The sequence below is a fragment of the Protopterus annectens genome, chromosome 9.part0, assembly GCF_019279795.1.
Source record: "Protopterus annectens isolate FY-2018-M chromosome 9.part0, PAN1.0, whole genome shotgun sequence".
Classification (NCBI taxonomy): Eukaryota; Metazoa; Chordata; order Ceratodontiformes; family Protopteridae; genus Protopterus; species Protopterus annectens.
This window is the reverse complement of record NC_056743.1, coordinates 1,257,387,983-1,257,413,127: the sequence shown is the minus strand read 5'-3', so window position 1 is coordinate 1,257,413,127 and position 25,145 is coordinate 1,257,387,983. Positions and strand designations below refer to the sequence as shown.

At 39.8% G+C, this 25,145-nt stretch overlaps 1 protein-coding gene across 1 annotated transcript in view; it reads right to left on the bottom strand.

The window, feature by feature from the left end:
• Positions 1 to 25,145, bottom strand: part of LOC122811979 — a 1,339,201-nt gene that overhangs the window by 35,859 nt on the left and 1,278,197 nt on the right. The window contains exon 11 of the mRNA XM_044084179.1: positions 13,527 to 13,606. Coding sequence (XP_043940114.1) covers positions 13,540 to 13,606 — 67 coding nt within the window. The 3' untranslated portion in view covers positions 13,527 to 13,539. The remainder of the gene's footprint in view (positions 1 to 13,526; positions 13,607 to 25,145) is intronic.

The following is a 25,145-nucleotide window of genomic DNA, read 5'->3' as shown; positions in this document are numbered from 1 at the left end:
TTTGTAGGTATTTGGAGATGGCTAAGTCACATTGTATGGATACGCTAGATTTGCTTTCATAATGGAGGCATTTGTAGGGGTGTAGGTCATAGGTGGTGGTTAAAGAGTGAGAATGAGATGAGTAAGGGTAGTTAGTGAATGTTAGAAGTGAGGTAGAGGTGGGGTGACATGTTTGGGATTGTAATGTTCTTGAAGTAGGGTGAGGTTAGATGGACTGTGATGGTGAGTGCTAGTGTTAGAATTATTACATGGGGAGTACATGTTTGGTTTGTTAGAAGTGGTAGGAGTGTATAGAGATACCCTGTGGAATGTGTAGGGGTCCTGATAGTATATTGGTAGGATGAACGTTAGCATCTTTGTGATGGTGGTACTATGTGTAGAATGTGTAATATCAGAGCAAAGGAGGGTGGTGGTGATGGTTTGCGTGATTGGCTGAGGTTGGGTGTGGGTGTGGTAAGCTTAGGTATAAAGGAAATGAGCTGGAGGCGGGTGGTAATGGGGGTAGGGTAGGTGAGTGGCATGGACAGAGCCCTACACAGGTGGTGAGAGCTGAAAAAAAAGTATCAGGGGTCTAAGTAATGAAGGTAAGTAGAGTTGTGCCTTAATCACAGGAAATATGCCAGTTACTGTGTTTCCATTATTTATTCACTGTGAATAGAAAAATAACTGATGTGAAGGGACTTGGGTGACTTTACATTAGATAGTAATATTGGAGAATTTAAATAACTGTAGAGCACTGTCCTGATTACAGGATGAGCTCCTTATCTGGGCTAAGATTTGATCCATCTGTGGGGAGTACCTCAAGTAGAGCTCTTTGCCTCCTCTCTGAACAATCAGATGGTAAAATTCTGCACCAGGACTCCAAGTAAGAAGGTCTGGAAGACAGATGCCTTTTCCTTTCCTTGGACAGTACTATTCCTGTATGCTTGTCCACCGTTTATATTGATATCCAGGATACTTCTGAAGATTCAGAAGGAATCCCTCAGATCATTGTGGTGACTCACATCTGGTCCAGACAACAGTGGTTCTCCCTTCTTTTGGAAATGTTCAGAGACAATTACCATGAGCTTCCTCACAGAATAGATCTACTCACACAAGGTCAAAAGTGTTTGGTACACCTTGACCCCAAACAACTTCAGCTGACTGCCTGGATTAAGGTCTTAATTTCCTTTACATGCCTGTTTACTTAGGACATACAGCAGACACTAATGGAGGCAAAAAGGCCTGCTACTAGAAAGTCATATATTAGCAAATGGAAACGTTTTTCTAGTTGGTGCTAACAACATAACCAGCAACCATTCAGGTCAAGATGTTCTTTGGTTTTACAAAATTTGTGTAAGTTACTATCCTACAGACTCTCATACTCCTTCAACAAGGTTTATTTTTTGGCCATATCAGCATGTCTGCTCATGAATTCTCTTCTTTCAATGCATTCTCATGTCAAAACATTTTTGAAAGGATTTTTCATAGTGGTCTCCAAGAAAATTGGTGGACCCTCCTTAGGATCTTAATTTTGTGTTAGAAAAGCTAGAACTTGCTCAGTCTGAACAGGTTAATATGGCTTGAGTTTCTCAACATGGAAAACTGTTTTACTAATTGTTCTGACATCTGCAAGAAGAGTACTTGAGTTGCAAGCTGTTACGGTGAGTCATCCATATCTCATTGGTCCAGACAAAACTAAAAATGAGGAAGAAAGGCAACTACATACCTTTGATGTCCACAGACAACTCAGGTACCACCTTGATGAAATAAATCTTTCAGATCTTTGGATTAGTCGTTTATTTCTTGTGAAGGTAAGAAGGGACAACTTGTGTCAGAACAAACTAATTCCAAATGGATGTCTCAGGCTACCTTTTTTTTACTCGCCACAACAGGCAGGTTCAAAGCCCACTGTACTAGTGCCTTGGCTTCATCTATGGCTTTTTGGAAAGGTTTGAGTTCTAGAATATTCTAGAAGCATTAACTTGGACCTCTATGCATACAATTACAAGGCATTACAAGCTTGATTCCTTCTCTGGGTCGAGATCTGTTTTTGCTAGGACCATTCTCCAGGGGTTTCTGGACCCTTCCACCTCCCAAATGTAGTAAGCTAGGATAATCTAACCATATATCTAAAGCTACTACAGCAGTGAACAGTCTGATGAACACAGTAAAGTTGTGTAAGTAAACTTACCATAACAGTAGATGTCCCAATGACCACTGATGCAGTAGCCACTCCCTCCTTCCATCCCCCTTATTTCTTGGTGAGTTCAGATTACTATGGAATTGCCACCCTGATGGTATAGAGGGATAAAGTCCTGACTATAGCCCAGCAAACCAGGTTCACTGCTAGGGTAACTGAGGGAGCAGCAGAGAAGGGATTGGTGGGGGGTGCATGTTGATATGCTCCCTAAGGGAACACATGGTCCAAATAAATGAGTTGCCCTTAGACACAATCAATGAGCATTGGAGACAGGGAAAGGGAAGTGTGTAGGGCAAAAATATCCCCCTCCCCAGTAGAAGCACAGACAAGCTGAGCCTACAGGATGCTCTTAAAATACAGCATAGACATGGGGCACTAGGGTTGGGCTGGGACAGATGAGGTCTGATGAAACAAAAAAAAATAATTACAGAAAATGCTCTAGCTGTACTATCTAATGCTAAAAATACCACACCTGTGAGGTCTGACAGTACAACTGGTTGTTTACTTATCACCACTAACCCTACTAAAGCTGCTGAAGTTAAAATAGCTACAGGATATTTTCCAGAAGAATGGAGAATGGCTATCATTATGCTGCCTTCTCAAACTCCAGGTGCTTACTACTCCACACTTGCAACAACACTGCTTTATCAAAGGGCGGTTATGTCTACTTAACTTAATAAACTTCTTTAAACAAGGCACTGAAGCAGTAGATAGTGGTCATGCAGTTCATAAAACATATTAGGATCCTGCAAATACCTTTGACTCTATTCTTCATGCTGGAATTCTAAATGAGTTTTAAGGCCTAAATGTAGATCCTTGTGCTATAAAACAGAGAAAGCAAACTGGATGACACATAGAACCCCTGTGGTTAAAATAGCAGATGCCACTTCTAAAAGTAAAATGGTGACTACTGGCATTCCTCAGGGCTCAGTACTGGGATTCATTCTGTTTGCCATCCACTTCTTAGATCTCCAAACTACTAACGAAGACATAAGGGTAACTGAATTTGCCAATGGGTGCAAGCTGGGTGCTGTCATTTATCATATTACCACAGCAAGGGCTAGCCCATGCAAATCAATGGTGTATTAAAACTGGCTTAAATTAAATGTAAGGAACTATAGCATCTGATGAAATATCCAATGGTTTGGTTCCTGGAAATTGAGAGGCAACAATGTTGCTACTCCAGGGCCCAGCACTTATGCCCAAATAGAGGTGTGGAACAACAATCAAGAGCAGTTGAAAGTATTGATGGTGGCCATGGAGAGAGTATTAATACTTGGTTTCAACAGCAGGTCATTGATAGTTTCAACAGCAGGTCACCTTAAGTCCCCAGGCCAGCAGTGAAGTTTGAACTATATGAGTTCTTAAAAACCAAGATTTTCAGGTTTGAGAAACTCCTGAAAAATTACAGGGGGTTTCAGTTTGGTAATGCTTTTTTTAATGATTGTATTATTAAGAGACAGGTCCTAAAGGGACTTTGTATTTAGAATTTCCTGATGGGCTAATGGAGGGATCCATTATTGCAAGGTGAATTAACAGAAATATTTTACTATATGGGTTTTGCGCTTATGCAAGTGATGAATTATGATAATAACAGGAACATAGTTAAATGAGAAAATGAAATTCGAATATTAGAACTTGAGATAACCAATAATTTATTTAACAGATACAAAGAACACTATAACATTTTTTGTAATGTGGAGCAGCACTGCACCTTGATTAAGAGAAAGAAAGGAAATAAATTAAAATGGGATGAGACTAATTATAATGAAAAAAGGGCATACCCCATTCCCAGTGGAAAATCTAAAAGTTGTGATAATCATTGCACAACTAATTCAGGGGTGGATTTTGATACCAATGTTGAGCGTTTGTAGAGTAACCTCATTATCTCCTAATTGGTGAATTGGTCATAGAGTTTGATGGAGAAGAAAAATCAGCATTATGAACATCAAACTAGCAACCAGGTGAATTATTATCCTTTGAGCAATGGACATCACAATTTCCCAAACACATGTAAGGGGAAAGGGAAGAAACAAAGTTGAACTTTTTAAGGATAAACACAGGTACTGTACATGTTCATTTTCTGGGGGGTTTAAAATATATAATTATAGCGAATTACAGATTACTCCTGTTTATTGTGAGTTGTTTGCTATAGGACTCACTTTTGTACCACTGAAGAAGCCTGATTTGGTGGACACTCTCATGGAACTGAAATGTTTCACAAGGAACATTAATTTTAGACGGCTTTTTAGAATGCTTTCTGATAATGACAAGCAACAGAATAACAAACTATTACTATTATATAGGGAGAGTGTATTTAACTTCCCTTTATGTCCATCACTTGAATTGTTTGTAATGTTGAGAACAATGTAAGACAATGGTATGACTATCAAACAAAAAGTTTTTTTTTTTTATAATTTATCTGCTGGAGAAAGGAAATTATTAGATAACTGAATATTATTAGATAACTAAATACACTGAACTGACTGATATAGCTAACATCCTGGCAGACAGGTTCAGTGCAAACATTACCCCCCTCTCACCCCCAAAAGGGCCCATAACTATACCGGAAAAATGTAGTGCCCCTGAAATCACAGACACTCAGGTTAAAACAGCCCTCTCCAAAGCCAAAAACACAGCATCAATGGCACCTGACGGTATCCCAGGCTGCGTCCTACACGAGCTCAAAGATGAACTAACCCCTCATCTAAACACACTGTTTAAACTCAGCCTCTCCACAGGCTACATGCCCACAGAGTGGCGCACAGCAACGGTTATTCCGCTCCACAAAGGTGAAGTCACAACGGACAACGGGAACTATCGTCCTATAAGCCTGATTAGCTTGGTCTGCAAAGCTATGGAGCGCATCATCATGGATCTCATTAACCGAGACACTGGGAACATCCAAACACTGGACCCTATCCCGTTCGGCTTTGTAAAGGGCAGATCATGCCTCCTAAACCTGGTGGACTTTTTTTGAATCAGTTACCAAGGCTATAGACGAGGGAAAGGTGGTCCACACAACCTACCTAGATCTCGTTAAGGCCTTTGACACCATTCCCCACTCAGGTATTATAGACAAGCTCAATAGCCTGAACATAAACCCCTCCATCAAGAGATGGGTTGCCAACTGGCTCACGGACCCAAAGCTCCCTCTCTATGCACTAATCAAACCTTTGCAGGAGGCACTTTATAGAAAGTGAAGGTGGTAAAAATGGTGATTGAATACCAGTCTAACTCCATGAGAGTAGCAGGGAGGAAATAGAAGTGTAAGTGGAGAGAAACATTAATACACCACTAAACATACTCAAACATCTACAATTATGTTAAGCATGTTCTAGGTAAACATGTGTAAATGGGATGAGTGTTGCATCATTCATGCTGCTGGTACTTGTGTCTTCAGGATGGGGTGTTAACTAGTTTCATAGTTGTATACTAGGCTAATAACCATTGTAGCCTTTATAAGCCTAGCCAAGTATCCCAAATGTATTCTGCAAGTTTATTATGTGCTGGCCTTTGTAAGTCTAGCCAAACTACCCAAATGTATACCATAAGTTTATGTGCCTTAAAGATTATTTTAAGTGGTATATGTAAGCCAGAGCAAGTGTTACAGGCCTGCCTCTGTCCATTACAGACATATGTGCTAGACCAGAGGTATATTTATGGTTTCTCTTCCAGTAGTGCAGGTTTCATTTGAATGGAGTTATGGAAGAGCTCTGTTTCACATGGATGGGAAGTTTGTTCCAGAAAAAGGGAATTCTCTGAGATACATACCTGTCCCTCCAACATGTCCTATTCATGTCACAAAGTTTAAATCCCTAGCTAGAGTAATTCTGATGCTATTCATTTTGCATACATGCAAAAGGTCCATCCGAGCAGGATCTAAAGATGCCTTGTATGCCAGGCATAGATTTTAGGGCTTTGAGGCAATTTGCATAGGGCATGCTGTTTACTCTGTGTATTTTTTTGTGAAGAAACTCTGTGGATATTCCAACTGTTGAACATGCCAAGTCAAGTACTTACTGAAGGGGGGTGTTACTGTCAAGGATAGGCCTAGTGAGGGCCGAATACAATGGAAAAATGACTTCCTTTGACCTAGATGGCATTCCCTTACTTATTGTTCTGCAACATAGAATGATTTCCTCACTGCCTTAGACACATGTTGGTTGAAACTTAGGTTACTGTCTACATACTTACCAAAATCCCTGACTACCGGCTCTGCTTTAGGGGTGTGTTATCGATGAGGAAATTTCTTAGGGTGGCTGACTTTCCAAAGGGTGCTATTATGCATTTCTTGCATTGAGTTTTAATCTGTGACTTTGGCACCAATCATTTGCATGTGTGAGTCCTTCCTGTAGGATGTTAGTTTTGGGTGGAATTCTATGGCTGCTCCTTGTTTGCTATAATTTGTATTCTTGGTCAGCCAGAGGCCCTTGACTTCAGAGAAGTACATGCCAAAAAGGAGCAGACCCAACACAGAACCTTGATGGACTCCACTAGTGACTGGTCTCTTTGTGGAGGTGGTCTTCACTATCCTAACTTCCTGGGTCCTATCAGAGAGCTAGATGGCTATTGTAACATAGGCTTTCTAGAGGCTATGGTTAATAAGTGACTCCAGTAGTCTTGAAAGGTCATGCTTCAGGTTATTTAGGAGTCATCCTGGGATATTATCGGGGTCCACAGATGTAGTGTTTTTGGCCTTAGAGAGCATATGTAGGACCTGCTCCCTATTGATATGGGGGGGCATGTTTGATGGTATTCCTTGGGGGGCATCCGGGGAAGGGAGGGGATAAAACCGGTGCTGAATCTGTTAGCTAGCAGATTTCCTATATCTTCATGCTCCGCTTAGGTGACTCCATTTACAGTTATTTCTACACACTACTATGTGCTGCCTTTGAGGTTTTGACATAGCTGAAATAGCCTTGTGGTTGCCCTTTGCCTGAAAGGCTATCTTTGCCTTAGTTTTGACTTTACTAGACAACTTATCCTCTGAGTTGCATGTTTAGCTTGATGAAAGTGTCTTTATCATGCTCAGCATAGCACTTCCTAATTTTCGCTATGACTTTTTTCCTTTTGTTGTACAACCTTTTTATGTTTGGATTCCACCAAGGTGTTATTTTTTTTTTTGGAGTTAGTTTTGGTCTTATTTCTGGTGGGCACAACTGTCCCTATGCATTTATTGACATGATTGTACAGGGTTTCTGTGAACAATTCCATTTAGGTATCTGTGTTCTCCGAGTTTGGGGAAGTTTTACTAGAAGGACATTTGCCTTAGAATAGTTCCTAAATGTTACTGGGTTGATGGGATCACAAAATTCAGACGTTGACTGAAAGCCCACATGCTGAGGCAGTGGGACAGGCTCCATCCTTACTATGCTCAGTAGGAGACAGCATCAGTACTGCCTCAGCCAAAAAGGTGCTCTTAGTAGCACTTTTGTCCTGTGCTCCTTTTTCCTCTGAACTACCCTAAGGGCAAGAGGGATGAGAGAAGACGTTTATATGAATAGTCCCACACAAATTACAGAGAAGGTGCCTGTTGCCCAGGCCAGTATGATTGACTGTTTGCACAGATTTAGCTTTGTCCTCCATTTTCTTTAACATCTCTTCTGCTTTAAAACCAAACAAAGAATCATGCTGTAATGGAACATCTAATAATTTTGCTTTAACATGATCAGGTAGATTTTGTTCCTTTAACCATGCATGTCTCCTAATGACAGAACCCGTTAACTGTGGCCCTGCAGGAGGCCTCCAGAGAATCAAAACCACATTGCAAAGTATGCATTCCAACTTGTTCAGCTGCATGCAATAAATCCTGCATTTCTTTGTTTTCTGCACATTCAGAATGTATCAACATTTTCGGTTTAAGCAGTGACATAATATATTGCTGATATTTGAGCATATGAAACTGACAATTTAAAGCCCTTACAGCCAAGGTAGCAGAAGTGTAAATCTTTTTTTCCCCATCTGTCCAGTGCCCTAGAATCCCTGACAGAGGGAGTAGGGTTTTTTGCAGTGGAAGCCTTGACCCCTTTGGGACCCTGAGAAATAGTTTCTGGGTCAGCAACAGGGTTTTGAAAAGAAATTTATGAGAGTCAGGAACCCTGTAGTACCTATCCGGCTTAACAGGAGCTGGAGGTAAGGAGTCAGGGGTTAGACTGGACTCTGAAAATACATCATCTATAATGTCTAACACAGGTGGAATAGCTAAGGGCCTGTGTTGTGGTAGTAAAAGGAAATCTCTGAGCCTTTTCTTAGATTCTGAATAATCTTGGCTCTCCCAGTGGAAATGCTCCCTCATTTATTTTTTTTATTTATTTATTTTACATTTGTTGACCGGGCTAATCTAGCTGGATACATGTCCATTTTCAGTACAGGCCCGGGGAGAAAAGCTCCACAATAAAAATGGGTTAGTAAAATCAAGTATGTTATACATTCAAATAAGAAATATTATACAAAGAAAAAAAAACTGGTTCATAAGTATTACTGACAAAAATACTTGACAATACTGAGAATCAGCAAGCAAATTTTTTTTTTTTTTTTTTTTTTTTAGGGAGAATATAAGGGTGAGAAAATAGAGAATAGAAAGTTTTAGTCAAGGTTTGTAAAGGACAGAGCTAATAAGAATTAAGCACAGGATTTAGCTGATTTTTGAAGGTTCAAACACTAATACTATACTAACCTAGAAAAGGTTTGAGGGGGTGAAAAGGGTAGAGGGAATAATAGTTTAGTCAGGGTTAGTACAAGGACAGAGCCATTGAGACTTAAGCAGTTTTTAGCTGCTTCTTGAAAGTGGGTAGAGAAATAATAGTGGTGAGTTCATGAGGGAGTTTGTTCCAGATAGGTGCAATACAGTTGGCGAACAAACAGTCTCCAGCTTTGTTGTTGGATTTATAGGGTGCTGCTAGTAGCTTTGTAGCGGAGCGCAAGGATGATAGATTTTTATATGGAGTAATAGGGGTACTAAGTACTGTGGTGTTAGAAGGTTGACAGAAGATTTTGTGGGTGATGGTAAGTTGCTGTAGTCGTATTTGATTTTGTAGTTCCAGCCAGCCTAGTTGTTTCAGATTACAGCAATGATGGGTTCTAAAAGGAGCTCCTGTGGCAAATCTTGTAATATTATTATAGGATACTGCTAATTTACTGAAATTAGCTTTTGATAAGTTTGTGAAAATCGGTGAGGCATAAAGAAGGGTAGAGAGTAAGTGTGTTTGAGCTAAAGTACTTCTGGCTAAGGTAGTTAGGAAGGGTTTGAGCCTATAGAGAGCTCCAAGGTTTGTATTGACTGACTTGATGGTTAAGTTAATATGGGCATCGAAGTTGAGATTATGGTCTATTGTGACACCTAAAAGTTTGGTAGTTGAGTCAGGGGATATTATTGTGCCATTGTTTGACATTATATCGAAGGTAAAGGTTAAAGATTTCTGTGATGGGGTAAAAAGTAATAATATAGTCTTTTTGGGATTTAGTAAGAGGCCATGCTGATAGAACCAGTTTTCAGCTGCTGTGAAGACATGTTGTGTAGTGGTCTGGAGCGTTATAGGGGAGGATGCTGAACATATCAGAGTTGAGTCATCGGCATATTGTATACATATGGACTGAGGAAGGGACATATTTAGTTTGTCAATAAAAATAGAAAAGAGGAGAGGTCCCAGTATTGAGCCTTGTGGCACTCCAATTGTGATGGGAAGAAGAGATGATATTTGATTATCCCAAAGGACTGCTTGTTGTCTGTTATCTAGGTAGGATTTAAACCACTGGATAGCTTGACTGTCCAAGGCAAATGATTTGAGGATGTTTAGTAAGAGGGAATGGTTGACCATATCAAAGGCCTTAGAGAGGTCTAAGAATAGTGCTGAGGACAGCAGGTTGTTGCTCTGATGTTTATTAATATGGTCTGTGAATGACAAGAGTGCTGTAGTAGTGCTGTGATAGGGTCTAAAACCATGTTGGCAGTCTGCTAATAGGTTGTTTTTGAGAAGATGGTCAAGTAGTTGACGATGTATGCATCTTTCCAAGATTTTAGCTAATGGAGAAAGTAAGGCTATGGGTCGAAAGTTAGCAAGCTCGATAGAATTACCACCCTTGTGAAGAGGAATGATATGAGAGACTTTCCAGAGGGTTGGAATAAAGCCTTCAGTTATGGTTTGATTAACTAAGATGGAGACCGGAAGGGCAATTGCTTTGGCTGCAATTTGAAGGTATTCAGCTGGGAGGAGATCAGCTGAGGGTGTACAAGGTTTGAGTTTTGTAGGAAGAGTAAAGATAAGATCAGTTGAAACTGGTTGCAGTGTGAAAGAGGGGGGATTTTTGTTGAGGCTATAAGGTGTTGGAGTGAACTGTGGAGATAAATTTGAAGCAAGAGAGGTGACAGTGTCTGAGAAAAATTTGTTGAAAGTTTCAGCGATTTGGTTAGGTGTGCTATGAGTGAGGTTAGAAGGAGTGGGTGTTTTAGAGTTGCCTGGTATGTAAAGTTTCCCAAAAGAATAATCCTCAGGAGGAGAGGCTGAAGGGATAGATTCTTCAGCATCAGATTCCTCATAGGGAGGAAGAGAGTATTCCTGATCAGAAGATGAATCAGATGAAATGGAAACCTGATCTGAAGATTCATATTCTGTCTCTTGCCTAGGCCTCTTATCAGGAGGGGGATGGGAACCCCTGATCAAAGTAATTAGGTCTTCGGCCATTTTGAGCATCTGTTTTCAGGCATGGAGGCCTGTCCATGAGGCTGTTGTACTTGTTTCTTTGTCTTTAAAGGTGCTTTAGCCTTTGCCTTTGAAGCTGAAGTCATTTTAACATATCAATTAACATATAATTGAGTAGGTCTGAAAACACCCTCAGAAGCCGATGCCTACTCAGCAGCTCTGGACCCATCTGAGGGAATAGTTTCCGAAGGTCCAATACTTTGAGCTTCCAGCGGCCTGGTCGACAACATGTGGGTGTTGGTAGTGGCCTGCGAGTCTAAAGTAGCGGTCGTCAGGGGCAGCGAAGGTGCTTCACTGAGAACCGGCGAACCGACGACTGGCTTAGAAGAAGCCTCATCGTCGGTTTTGGACCTCAGATGCCTGTCCTTTTCTTTGTGTTTCTTGTGAATTCTGGTAGTCGGATGGCTATCCGACGACATTGTATAGTTAAATCTTCTGCCAAAATAGTGAAATGCAAAATCGTACTGACGCTTAATAGTGCGTTGGTTAAATCTAGCACAAAACTGACTACTAGCAACGTCGTGGTCAGGGCCTAGGCAAGGAATACAATAAGAATGAAAGTCCTTATGAGGTATTTGCTTCCCACAAGAAATACAATTATTAACTTTTTCTGACATTGGTCTGGAGCAACTTGGCTTTTAGTGAAGACTTTGGATCTGAAATTCGAACACGAAAATCCCAGGAGTTGGCCGACCGGCACTTGCAAACTGCTTTTGCTTCGGGCACCATGCGGCAAGAAAGACTGAAGAAAATGGCGTTGGCTGCATCTTTTATACCCCTGGCACACTAGCGTCAGGGAGGAGGTGACAGCAACCGACACCGGACCTAGACTTTGGAATTCAGGCCGACTGAGGGTAGCCAGCCTGCAGGATAACCCAATTGTAATGACTGCAACAGTGAAACACGAAGAACATGTAGTAGGTTAGCATTTTGAACTTTGGCACCTGAGAGAATTTGTTTAGCTTTCCTAAGCCTAAAATGGGCTTTCAAGGGATATCTATTCTTAGGATTAGGAACAGTCTCAAATAGGATGTAACACTTTCTTCTGGGTCACGTACTCTCTCTATGGGCCTTTGCCTTAGAAGTTCCAACAGTGCAGACTTGATTGTGTCTTTGTTCTTTGGATACATGGACAATGCCTGAGAACTGTGTCTATACCCCTGTCTCAGGATATTAAGGACTCAGGCATGCAGAGTGATTTTGTTCAAAATCTTGGAGAAATAGACCTAGATGACTCTCTATTTTGGGGAAGGTGCAGGTGAGCAAATGTGTTACTGATTTATGTAATTTTAAATTTGCAGTTCTTGAAAAATATTGAGAGCCCCTAGGGGAGGGCACTGGAAACTAAAACTGAAGTCAAATAATTATTACGGCATCTTAGGCTAAATGCAGGCCCAACACAAGGTTTAAACAAAATTCATGTCAATTAATATTGTTTTAAAGTTATAGTCAACTAAACTTTAGATACCTTATTACAACATTTTCACCATATTAAAAATAATTTTATTATTAATTAGTATCTGCTGGTCAACAGTTAGCTTCATTTTAGCTTCACTATAGATTTTTATTGAGTTGCTTTAATATATATATATATATATATATATCTCATATAGTATATTTAGAATAATACAAAAGTTTGTATGTTTAATGGAGGATACCTAAATGCCATACCAGTTTAGAATAGATTTTATCCTAGTTTCAATTCATTTTCATATTCTAATACTTAATATATTTAAGAGGCTGTTTTTTACAGTTGGGTATAAATGTTAGTGTAATTGCCTTAACACCCTTTAATTCTTTTAATGTCTTGTTTCAAATTCATAAGAATGTATTTATTTAATTATTTGTGTTGGTTACTTTGTTAATTAATTGTGTAAAATAACTGGTTTTGTACTGAAACGTGGTTTGTGAATGTAAATTATATGTTTGTGTGCGTGGTGGTAATCTATAGTTCTGATGAAGTTCTGTGAATGTGTATGAAGGGACGATATTGCTTAACTTAATAAAATTTAACTTGATTGATGTAAATCGTACTCTGGAATTTTTTTTTTTTACTTTTCTTGCTGGTTGCCTGTGGCATTATTGTTCTTTGGAGTTTGTTTGCTGACAGCAACTGTACTATCATTTGAACTGAATGTAAAAGTCTTTACTGGGTACTTGTTTTGTACAACAATCCCACTTGGAAACTTTAGAAACTAAGAGCTAAGCCTGTTGTTTGCATAACTATAACACTGCAAACAAATACAGGCCTAAATAAGAAAATGTATGTCTCCTACAGGGTAGTTTTCTGTGCTTTGGAATGCAGGCCAAATTGATGAACTAATGACATTCAGCACTTGCATCAGCAGTGTTTCTTTCTTCTTGTACTGGGGCAATAAATGTCTGTCTTATACCACAGGTGTGCTGATATATAACTGAGAAAGCATCAACATGGCCAACAGGGACAAGGGCAAAAAGATTGAAGTCAGGTTGGGTATCAGGCCTTCTGCATGAGAAGTTCAAAAGTTAATACTACTGCAACAAGGAAGAATATCAAGCGTTATACAAACAACATATTATACGCTGTTGGTTGGGTGCAGAAAGGAACATTTGTTTTCCATAAAACTCATTCTCATCATCATCGTCATCACTTCATCACTCACCTAAAATCTTTCTTTACTTATTTTGGCTCTTTTTCTTCAGCTTCAGAGCTTGCAGCCACTGTGGGGAGGAACGCTCAGATCTAACAGGAGAAAAAAAATAAAGGCAGACTCAGAGGTCAGACAGTCTTACACGATTACAGACATTAAGAGACTAATCCTTTAAGGTAAAACTGCACTGGGATGAGAGAGACTTCATTACAATGTTCAATATGCAGAAAGGTGTGTTAATTCCTGAAGTCAGAACAAAGATGCTGTATCAAGCAAATACTAAGTAAACTATCACACTGTACAAAGAACCATTACTAGGGAAAAAAAAAGTTATATAAGCACTTAAAACAGTAATACATTTTCATGGATCTCAGCAAACCATACAGATGGAACATTCATGGCATATTCCCCTAGCAGTGGTAGACCCTTTCTACGGTACCATCTTTCAAGAACACTCACTGATGTTTGAACCACTGTCACTTATGTTATCTAACAAAGCATAGTCTCTTGTTTCCTTTTAAAGGTCAACATGCATCTCCCACATACCTCTCAATTGTTCAGATTTTTGCAGGATGTCCAGATTTTCACCTCATAAAAAGATCTGTTCCTCATAAAAAAATGTGGTTTTCTGGCAAATCACTGAGGACTGAAGTCACTAAATAATGACAGCTATTTGAGTGTAAGACTTCACATCCTTCAGAAAATACATGCTAAAGCAAAAGCTATTATCCTAACAACTTTTTAAGTATTGCAGCGATGCAGAACGCCAGAAAAATTCACTCTCTCCCCACACAACAGCACTCCGCTAATAACCTCTGCAGATGGAAATAATATAATACTGAATACACGGCCAAGAAACTAAATCCACGGCCAAAAAACTCATAAATAAAACATTTATTGACACAGAAACGTTTAGCGCTTTCACTCACAAAATGTGAGCTTCATCAGAACGTTGAAACAGTTGACACAAAATGTTTAAATGCAGCCATTGGCGCCAAAAATCAAATCAGCTTTTTAAAGCTAACGTACATACATAAAAACTCATGTTGTCACCATATATCTAAAATTCATAATTAACTAAATACATTGAATATATGACATATATGACTCTAAAAATATGAATGTTTAAATATAAATACATATAAACAAAATAAAAATAAATAAATAAAAAAAAAAAATATATATATATATATATATATATATATATATATATATATATATTCAAGTGTCAATATATTAACTATCATTGCCTAATATCTAGTAAAGGTTTGGCGGATATATGTTCATTCAAACCTGGTGGTGTCGCGGATTCTTTGCTTAAGCACATGTATGGTAGCATTACCCATATGGTCAAGGATTCCTGGGAATTTTTAATGAACTACCCAGTTGATATATGGAAACAAGGTTTTTTGTTCGCATCCATTGATGTGATAGATCTATTTTCATGTATTCATAAAGATGAAGGAATGGAGGCCTTTACCAATAGTATCAGAAAACACTGCCTTCTCGAATGGAACAGAATATGTCTGGTTTCAGAACTTATGTCCATAGTTCTGGACCACAACTATATATACTATGAGGGTGAATTATTTAGACAAACGAAAGGTGTTGTTATGGGGGCAGCATGTGCCCCCATTTTTGCAAAGTTAGTCATGCTCGACTGGGAAGAAGAGGTTGTGTTTAAGAGTAAATATTACAGTAATATTAAATATTACTCACGATTTTTAGATGACATTTATATTTTATGGGAAGGTGACCAAGAACCCTTTAATACCTTTATGGAATTTATCAATGGGAGTAGTGAATATCTGAAATTCACATTTGATAGTAGTGAAACAGAGGTGGCATACTTAGATACATTTATATCGAATGATATGGTGGGTTTCAAGTCCAGGATTTATAGAAAAAAATACCTTTTCAAACTCATATGTGGAATACAGTAGCAATCATCCTAGGAAATGAATGTATAACATTTTTAAGGGACAGTGCATTAGAGAAGTAAGGATGACATCTGACTTCGGAGATATGACAGACGAAATAAGTTATATTTCTGAATTATTTAAAGACAGAGGATATGATGTCAGAATGATGAGAGAGGTCAAAGAATATGTAATAAATCAATGGGGAAAAAATACACCCCATTATTAGGTGCTAGGAGCACAGATGAACAAAGGAATAGAATTTTAAAGAACAGTGGAAATGGTACTAGAGTTTATAATAGGGCATGTATTCTGGAATATGGTCCACATACTAATCAAATTAAAGACATATTAACTAGGAACTGGAACGTATTGTTGACAGATCAGGAAAAGATAGATATATTGGGTCCCAGACCTATATTTGTCCATAAAATGGGGAGGAATTTGAAATCACTTCTAGAAAGGGGTTTGAAAGATACCAAATCCGACAGGACTTTCATGCATATGTCAAGGTGTGGGGCATGTAATCAGTGCTGTGCCACTTATGAAGATGCAGGAATGATTTTGGATAACATTAATATGACTAAAATACGTTTTAAACAGGGCAACTAAAATTCAAAAATGGTAATTTATTTGGCTAAGTGTGAGGCCTGTTCAGGGTATTACATCGGAAAAACTGAGAGGAATCTTAAGAAGCGTATTTATTCCCATTTGTACAGTATTAGGACACAAGACCCAAAAAATGCCCGGTTTAAACATATAGAGAAGTTTGGAGCAAATCATAATTTTAAATTTGCTATATTGGATAATGTGGTACCAAACCTTTGTGGGGGGGGTAACAGTAAAAATTTATTATCTTATAAGGAGGTTTGGTGGCAGCTATATACTGATGCCACAAAACCACCAGGTTTGAATGAACATATATCCACCAAACCTTTACTAGATATTAGGCAATGATAGTTAATATATTGACACTTGAATATATATATATATTTATTTATTTTTATTTTATTTATATGTACTTATATTTAAACATTCATATTTTTACAATCGTATATGTCATATATTCAATGTATTTAGTTAATTATGAATTTTAGATATATGGTGACAACATGAGTTTTTATGTATGTACGTTAGCTTTAAAAAGCTGATTTGATTTTTGGCGCCAATGGCTACATTTAAACATTTTGTGTCAGCTGTTTCAATGTTCTGATGAAGCTCACATTTTGTGAGTGAAAGCGCTAAAAGTTTCTGTGTCAATAAATGTTTTATTTATGAGTTTTTTGGCCGTGGATTCAGTTTCTTGGCCGTGTATTCAGTATTCTATTATTTCCATCTGCAGAGGTTATTAGTGGAGTGCTGTTGTGTGGGGAGAGAGTGAATTTTTCTGGCGTTCTGCATCACTGCAACAGTTTTTATTTTGTGGACTGAACGTCACTTTGAGGAGTAACTTTCTAAGTTTATTATAGCAACATTTAAAATATGTCCCTGATTTTGGGCCTTTACCCCACAATTATTTTGGCTTTGTCTAGATTTCCTGCACATTGAGAAAAGTTGCTGAAGCTTCATCACCCTCTTCTGTATATGTGACTTCTTCTTACACAGTTCAGAAAGTACAGTTGTGTACACTTACCATAAATGTAGATGTTCGAGTGTATTCACTGTTGCAGTGATTACAGTTGGATTATCCTGCTGGCAGGCTACCCTCAGTTGGCCTGAATTCCAAAGTCTAGGTATGGCGTCGGTTGCTGTCGCCTCTTCCCTGACGTCAGTGCGCCAGGGGTATAAAAGATGCAGCCGACGCCATTTTCTTCAGTTTTTCTTGCCCCAGATGTCAGGTGCCCCCAAAGGGGTAGGCTAAAAATATGTCAATAAAACATGCATGCACCAAAGTATATATTTTGCCTTCATCTACAAGCAAATACACCACATAGGTTGTATAGAATAGAGAAGTACAGATAAGTTCCAGCAAAGAAATGGGGGATGGCGGGTGGGTAACCTGGACTGCAACAGTGAATACACTCGAACATCTACATTTATGGTAAGTGTACACAACTGTACTATGTTTTTTGTGTTTCACTGTTGCAGTCATTACAATTGGGTTGAATCCCAAAGCTAAGGATGGGAGGCTGGAGCTAAATAGCATTAGGGGCGGCTATTAGGCCCTGCAGAACTGCAGTGGCAAAGCCTGCCCTGGATTTAGAGTATAGTGGTAAGTGATCGTGCTTTGTGAAGGTGTGCACTGAACTCCAAGTAGCAGCCTCTAAAATGTCTTTGGTTGCTATTCCCCTGAGGAAGGCGGCTGAAGTGGCTGCTGCTCTGGTTGAATGTGACTTAATGCCCTTAGGTGCTGGCTTGCCATGTTGAGAATAGCAGAAACAAATGCAGTGGCCTATCCACTTTGAAATAGTCTACTTTGAGATAGCCTTTCCTTGTGATCCTGCAGCATATGCCACTAGTAATTGCTCTGTCTTTCTGAAAGCTTTGGTTCTGTTCAAATAAAAGCGTAGCTGTCTGTGTATGTCCAAAGAATGCAGAATTCTCTCCCCCTTATTCTGTGGGTTTGGATAAAAAGTAGGCAGATGAATAGTTTGGTTAAGGATCACACTGGACACTACCTTAGGCATAAATGTCGGGTTTGTCCTCAGAGAAACCCTGCCTGGATAAAAAATGATAAAAGGTTCCACAGCCATGAGTGCCTGTAGCTCTGAGACTCGTCTTGCAGAAGTTGTTGCTAGGAGCAGAGCTGTTTTCCAAGATAAAAACTTTATATCAGCTGCAGCAGCTGGCTCGAAAGGAGGCAAGGTGAGTTTTTCCAAGACATAATTGAGGTACCATGCAGGTATTGATAATCTCCTTAGAGGCCTTAAATTTATGGCCCTTCTGAGGTACTGCCTTAACAAAGGATGAGAAAAGATTGGTGGCTCTGTATTGTAATGAGCCGAAATGGCAGAGGCATGAATTTTTATAGATGAAAAAGATAGGCCTTTGTCCAGCATCTCAGTCAAGTATTGCAAAATCTGAGGAATGTTTGGTACAGCTGTGTCAATTCCTTTTGCCTGGTTCCAAGCACAGAATCTCTTCCATTTTCCAGCATAGGATTTTCTAGTACTAGGCCTCCTGGCCTCCAAAATGACATCCATCACTGCTTTAGTGAGAGGTGTGTTTTGTATGACTACATTATCCGCAATGCTGCCAGATTTAAGGTCTTGAGTTGGCTGTGCGGGATCTGATTATTCTACTGGGGCAGTAGATGAGGTACTTGAGGTAAGGTCCAGGCTGGGCATTGAGACAAGTTCCTTAGGATTGGATACCAGAACTGGCTTGGCCAGTCTGGGGCAATCAGTATCATTTTTGGCTTCTCCTGTCTGACCTTTAGGAGTACCCTGGGGAGGAAAGGCATATACTGTTAAGTTTTTCCAGCTGAAAGATTGGGCATCCACTTTCCATGCTTGTCTGTGATAAGTCCTTGTGCAGAATCTCTTTAGTTGACAGTTGTGAGGTGAGGCAAATAGATCTATGTCCGGGCATCCCTATTTCCTTGTTCTCATGCTGAAGACTTGTGGGTCCAATTTCCACTCATGGGGATCCATGAGGTTTCTGTTTAGTTCGTCTGCCAGAGTATTTATCTTTCCTGGCAGGAATTGTGCCCGCAGATGTACTTGGTAAGTCAATGTTGTGCCCCACAAAGTCATGGCTAGTCTGCAAAGGGGGTAGGAATGAGTGCCTCCCTGCTTGTTTATGTACCACATGACCGTGGTATTGTCTGTCTTTATCAGTAGTTGTCCCGGATGAAGTAGGTCCTTGAAGGCTGTCAGGGCATTTTGAGCAGCTAGCATCTCGTTTGATTGATATGCATGATGCATTTGGTTTGTGGACCATGTGCCTTGAATACATCTTCCTGCCATGTGAGCTCCCCAGGCATAATCCGATGCATCTGTTGTTAATGTCTGTGTGGCTGGGGGTAGAGTGAATGGCTGTCCCTTGTTCTGGTGACAGGCCTTCGCCCACCATCGAAACTCCTGTTGCAGGCAGGGAATGAGAGTAACTATTGTTTCCAGGCTGTGACAATGTTGAGTCCAAACACTTTTTAGGTACCATTGAAGTTTCCTCATATGCAGTCTTGCATATGGAATTAGTAGAATGCAGGATGTCATGAAGCCCAAAGCCTGCAGAAGTTTTCTTGCAGATAACTGGGCCTTTGTTGCCAACAGTTTGAAATAGGTAGTCAGTTGTCTTCGTTTGTCTGGCTTGAGATAAGCCATCTGGGCAGTTGTATTTAAGCTTGCACCCAGGAATATTACCTCTTGAGAGGGTACTAGTTTTGATTTCTGTTCGTTGACTGTGTACCCTAGGCATGATAGTAATCTCTTTACAAATGCCAGATGCTGTAGTAGAATGTCCTTGTTCTCTGCTTGAATGAGGCAGTCGTCCAAGTAAGGATATATTTGTATTCCTATTGTCTGCAGTATGCAATTACTGGTGCCAGGCACTTTGTGAAGACCCTGGGCGCAGTAGATAAGCCAAGGGGCAGTGCAGAGAATTGGTAGTGCATTGAGCCAGCTTTGAATCTGAGGTATCTTCTGCATGTTTGTCTGATTGGGACATGCAGGTATGCCTCTTTTAGATCTAAAGTCACAAGCCAAGACTTCTTGCCCAACATGGGCAGAAGCTGCTGTAGAGTCAACATTTTGAATTTTGGAATATCCAGATATGTGTTTAGAATAGATAGGTCCAGTATTGGTCTCCAGGCTTTGTCCTTTCTGGGTACCAAGAACAGTCTTGAATAGAATCCTTGTCCCTGCTCTTGCTCTGGTACTTGTTGAATGGCCCTCATGTCCATGAGGGATGAAACTTGTTTTTGTGCCTCTGCCCATTGATTGCGTGGCAGGTCTGGCATACTGTTTGGCCTTGGCAGGGTGTGAAAGTAGAACCTGTAGCCTTGTGATACTATATTTAGAACCCATTTGTCCTGGGTGATCATGTGCCAATTTTGTGAAAAAAAGTGCTAGTTTTCCCCCTAAAGGGGCTGCTAAAAGATAAGTGCTTGGTGCTGGAAGGGGAAAGTCATTGAGACTGTTTCCTGTATGGCTGTGATTTTTCCTCTCCGCTCTTGGAGGTAGAAGCACCCCATTGTTTAGGCCTGTATGAGCCTTGGGGCTGTGATCTGCCTCTGGGGCATCTGTATCTGCCTCTTTGTGGCCTATCGGACACTGGAAAGGACCAGTTCTTTGTAGGCCAATTCCTGCTAAATCTGGGAGGCTGTACCTGCAAGAAATCCTTGACTATTTGCATAGATTTAGCTTTGTCCTCCATTTTCTTCAACACCTCTTCAGCTTTAACACCAAACAAAGTATCATGCTATAATGAAGCATCTAATAGTTTTGCTTTAACATGATCAGGCAGATTCTGTTTTTTTAACCAACCATGCCTCCTAATGACAGAACCTGTAACAGTGGCCCTGCAGGAGGCCTCTAGAGAATCAAAACCACATTGCAAAGTATGCTTTCCAACTTGTTCAGCTGCATGCAATAAATCCTGCATTTCTTTGTTTTCTGCACATTCTGAATTGGTCAACATTTTCTGTTTAAGCAGTGACATAAGATATTGCTGATATTTAAGCATATGAAATTGGCAATTTAAGGCTCTTACAGCCAAGGTAGCAGAAGTATAAATCTTTTTACCCCATCTGTCTAGGGCCCTAGAATCCCTATCAGGGGGAATAGGGTTTTTTGCAGTAGAAGCCATGACCCATTTGGGACCCTGAGAGATGGTTTCCGGGTCAGCAGCAGGGTTTTTATAAAGAAATATATGTGAATCAGGAACCCTATAGTATCTGTCTGGCTTAACAGGAGCAGGTGGTAAAGAGTCTGGAGATAGACTGGACTCTGAAAATACATCATCTACAATGTCTAAAACAGGCGGGATAGAAACGGGCCTGTGCTGAGGCAATAAAAGGAAGTCTCTGAGCATTTTCTTGGATTCTGAGTAATCTTGGCTCTCCCAATGCAAATGCTCCCTCATAGTATGCAGTGTCTCCCCAAAAGAGTAATCCTCGGGAGGAGAGGCTGAAGGGATAGATTCTTCAGCATCAGAATCCTCATAGGGAGGAAGAGAATATTCCTGTTCAGAGGAGGAATCAGAGGAAATGGAAACCTGGTCTGAAGATTCGTATTCTAACTCTTGCCTAGACCTCTTATCAGGAGGGGGATAGGAACTCCTGATCAAAATAATTAGGTCTTCGGCCATTTTAAGCATCTGTTTTTTAGGCATGGAAGCCTGTCCAGGAGAATGCTGTACTTGTTTCTTTGTCTTTAGAGCTGCTTTAGTCTTTGCCTTTGAAGCTGAAGTAGGTTTCACATATAACTGTGTAGGCCTGAAAACACCCTCAGAAGCCGATGCCTGCTCAGCGGCTCCAGACCCATCTGAGGGAATAGTTTCAGAGTGTCCAATACCTTGAGTTTCCAGCGGCCTTGTTGGCTCCACGTGGGAGTCGGAAGCGGCCTGTGGCTCTGAGGTAGCAGGCATCAGGGGCTGCGAAAGTGCCTCACTGAGAACCGGCGACAGGCCTAGTAGAAGCCTCGTCATCGGTTTTGGATCTCGGATGCCTGTCCTTTTCTTTTTCTTTGCGCTTTTTATAAACTCCAGGAGTCAGCTGTTCCAACGGCATTATATAATTAAATCTTCTGCTAAAGTAATGGAATGCAAAATCGTACCGACGCTTAATAGTGCGTTGGTTAAATCTAGCACAAAACCGACAACTAGCAACATTATGGTCAGGGCCTAGGCAAGGAATACAGTAAGAATGAAAATCCTTATGAGGTATTTGCTTCCCACAAGAAATACAATTACTAACTTTTTCTGACATCGGTCTGGAGCAAGAAAAAAGTTTCCCCAATGGGTTACTTAGCTTTAATGAAGACTTCGGATCTGAAATTCGAATTTGAAAAACTCAGGAGTCGGCCGACCAACACTTGCGAACTGCTTTTGCTTCGGGCACCGCGCGGCAAGAAAGACTGAAGAAAATGGCGTCGGCTGCATCTTTTATACCCCTGGCGCACTGACGTCAGGGAAGAGGCAACAGCAACTGACGCCGGACCTAGACTTTGGAATTCAGGCCGAATGAGGGTAGCCTGCCAGCAGGATAACCCAATTGTAATGACTGCAACAGTGAAACATGAAGAACATCTGCATAGTTTAACCGCTCCTTGCTAGACAGTTCAGATGTTTGCTGGACCTTTGTTATTTGTTCTTTAACTTTAAACCTTCTTTTGGTGCTTTCATCTTCAGCTTTGGCTTAAGGTGGGGTGATAGTCTCGGGACTGCCCAGGGCTCTAAATGAATTTACTCTGTTTAATCTATAGGTGACCTGGCTGAAAGTTGTCTTGGAAGCAGTGGTGGATTAAGTTTACTTTGGAGGTTGGGGCTGTCTTCAAGCTCTGGACCCCTTAAACTTGTAGTTAGGACCATGCAATGCCTTTCTCTGCCTTTGTCCCTATCCTCTGAGTTGTTTATTGTGTAACTCACAATCAGAAAAGTTGCGGAAGCTTCATAATGTATCCTCATCACCCTCTTCTGTATACTCAATACAAAATTCTTTTAACTGATTTGCTGTAGTCTAGTGTGATAAATGATACGGTCTGTCTGTTTATAGTCCAGCAGCTGTATGTGTTCATTCCTGCATGGTATATAGACACATGATACTGGGGTACTAGGCCCTTACCATGTGCTGTGCATGCAGAAACAGATTCCACCACTTATTGTGTCATAGTAGCACTTTCTGAGCTGTGCACACACAATAAAATCACCAGATTATAAAAAAATACTTAAAAACAGTTTATGTGTGGAGGTTTGGACATCCATAAATTTATCTTGAAAATGAAGCTTGAGAGGTGAATCTTGAAAGCCCATGATAAGAACACATAATAAGCAGGGTTATGATCGAATAGACTGGATCATAATTCTTTGATGTGCATGGAGCTTAAAATTAATTCCAAATACTACAACAGTTAAAGAAAAAATGTAGGAGTGCTAAGCAAATGATGCAAAACACTTACCATTGTCACATGGAGAGTAGCCATAACAGAAGAGTGTCAGAAAATTCAAAAAGCTTTAAAACATGTGAAACACTTCATTTGGCAAAAAAATAAAATAAAAAAGTCTGAATGAAGTGTTGTTTTAAAAATCTTTGGGAGTTCCCTCAGTTCTTCTGTTGTGGCTGCCAACTGCTGCTAATGCTTTAGTATGAGTTGGAGCTTGACTGCAGTGAGGGGTACTTAACAAAGGCTTTTTTAACAAGAAACATCTTTATTAAATTATCACATCTGACATAGGCAATCATACATTTATACAAATGAAAACAAAACATATTGACATAATTTTAGTTGCAAGCATTATACATCACCGACCGTACTGACATAATTTTAGTTGAAAACATTATACATCTGTCCAGTCATTGTCAAACCTTATATAGCTTATTCAAATCCTGCCTTCTTTTAAACCTTTTTCCTCTTATGCATGCACTGTTCCCACAATTCCCATTTTTTCTATGTAATTTGCTCCTATACTTCTTTAAAGATCCCAATTCAAGTTATTTTATCTCTGTTACTATACTCATTATTTTAAGAACAGTTGGTTTAGACTTTAACTTCCATTTTCAATAATTGCTTTTTCGGCAACCACCATAATTAGACTCAGCAAGGCCTTACTATGCCTAGGCAATTCTGATTCTGTATAATAGCTCAGAAAATAATTTCCTTAGTTACACCAATTTGTTCACCCAGTATCTCTGGCAGAGCGGTCTGCAGGGAATCTTTAAAGACTGCCAACGCTTTACACTCCTAGAAAATTTGTGCCGAATTACCACTTTCTTCCCCATCAGACCTCCAACATTTGCTGTCTACCTGAGAAAAAATTCTTTGGAGTATACTTGGGGTATAAAAATACCTGTGTAAACACTTCCAAGCAAAGATCCAAAATCTTCTAGACTTTGTTGCATATCTGGGAAGCATACATATATCTCCCCATTGTTTCTTTGTGAACTGCTTATCCAGTCTTTCTTCCCAGTCCTTTCTAACCTCCTCTGATTAATTCTTATAGCTACCATGCAATGTTTTATATGCTGTACTAATTATTCCTTTTTAATGGCAGCTTCTGTTCTAGATTCTACTAAAAACTCTGCCAATGCTGGTCTTTCATTTAGGACCCTCCTATTTCTTTGTCTTTGCCTATACTTAGATATCTAGCCTGGACAGTGAAAGCAATCTCTAGCCTGCAATCAAAATAAATATTTGGCCTCTTCCCATTCCCATTACATTTTCCTTTCTAATTATTTGCTATCAGTACCTTGGTTCCTTTGTCAGTTTTCTCCAGTAAATTCGAGCCCCTTTTGCCTATTACCCGTATCCCTAATTCCAGTCATCCCTATTGGCAGAATCTCCCTTCTCTATTCCCATGTTGGCTTAGTTCTTAGAATAGTTTCTGCTACTTTATGAATATGATATTTTACTTGGTTATTGCTATTCTTCTTAAGGATCTGCATCCAAACTCCCAGCCTCTTGTTTATTCAGCTTCCCTTCAAATCAGGTAATCCCAAATTACTTTGTTCCATTGGAAGGATCATCTTATCCCACTTGACTCTTGCCATATTACATTCCCAGATATAATCCTTCAATTCTTTATTAATTGCTATCTACAACTTCTCTTGTTGATA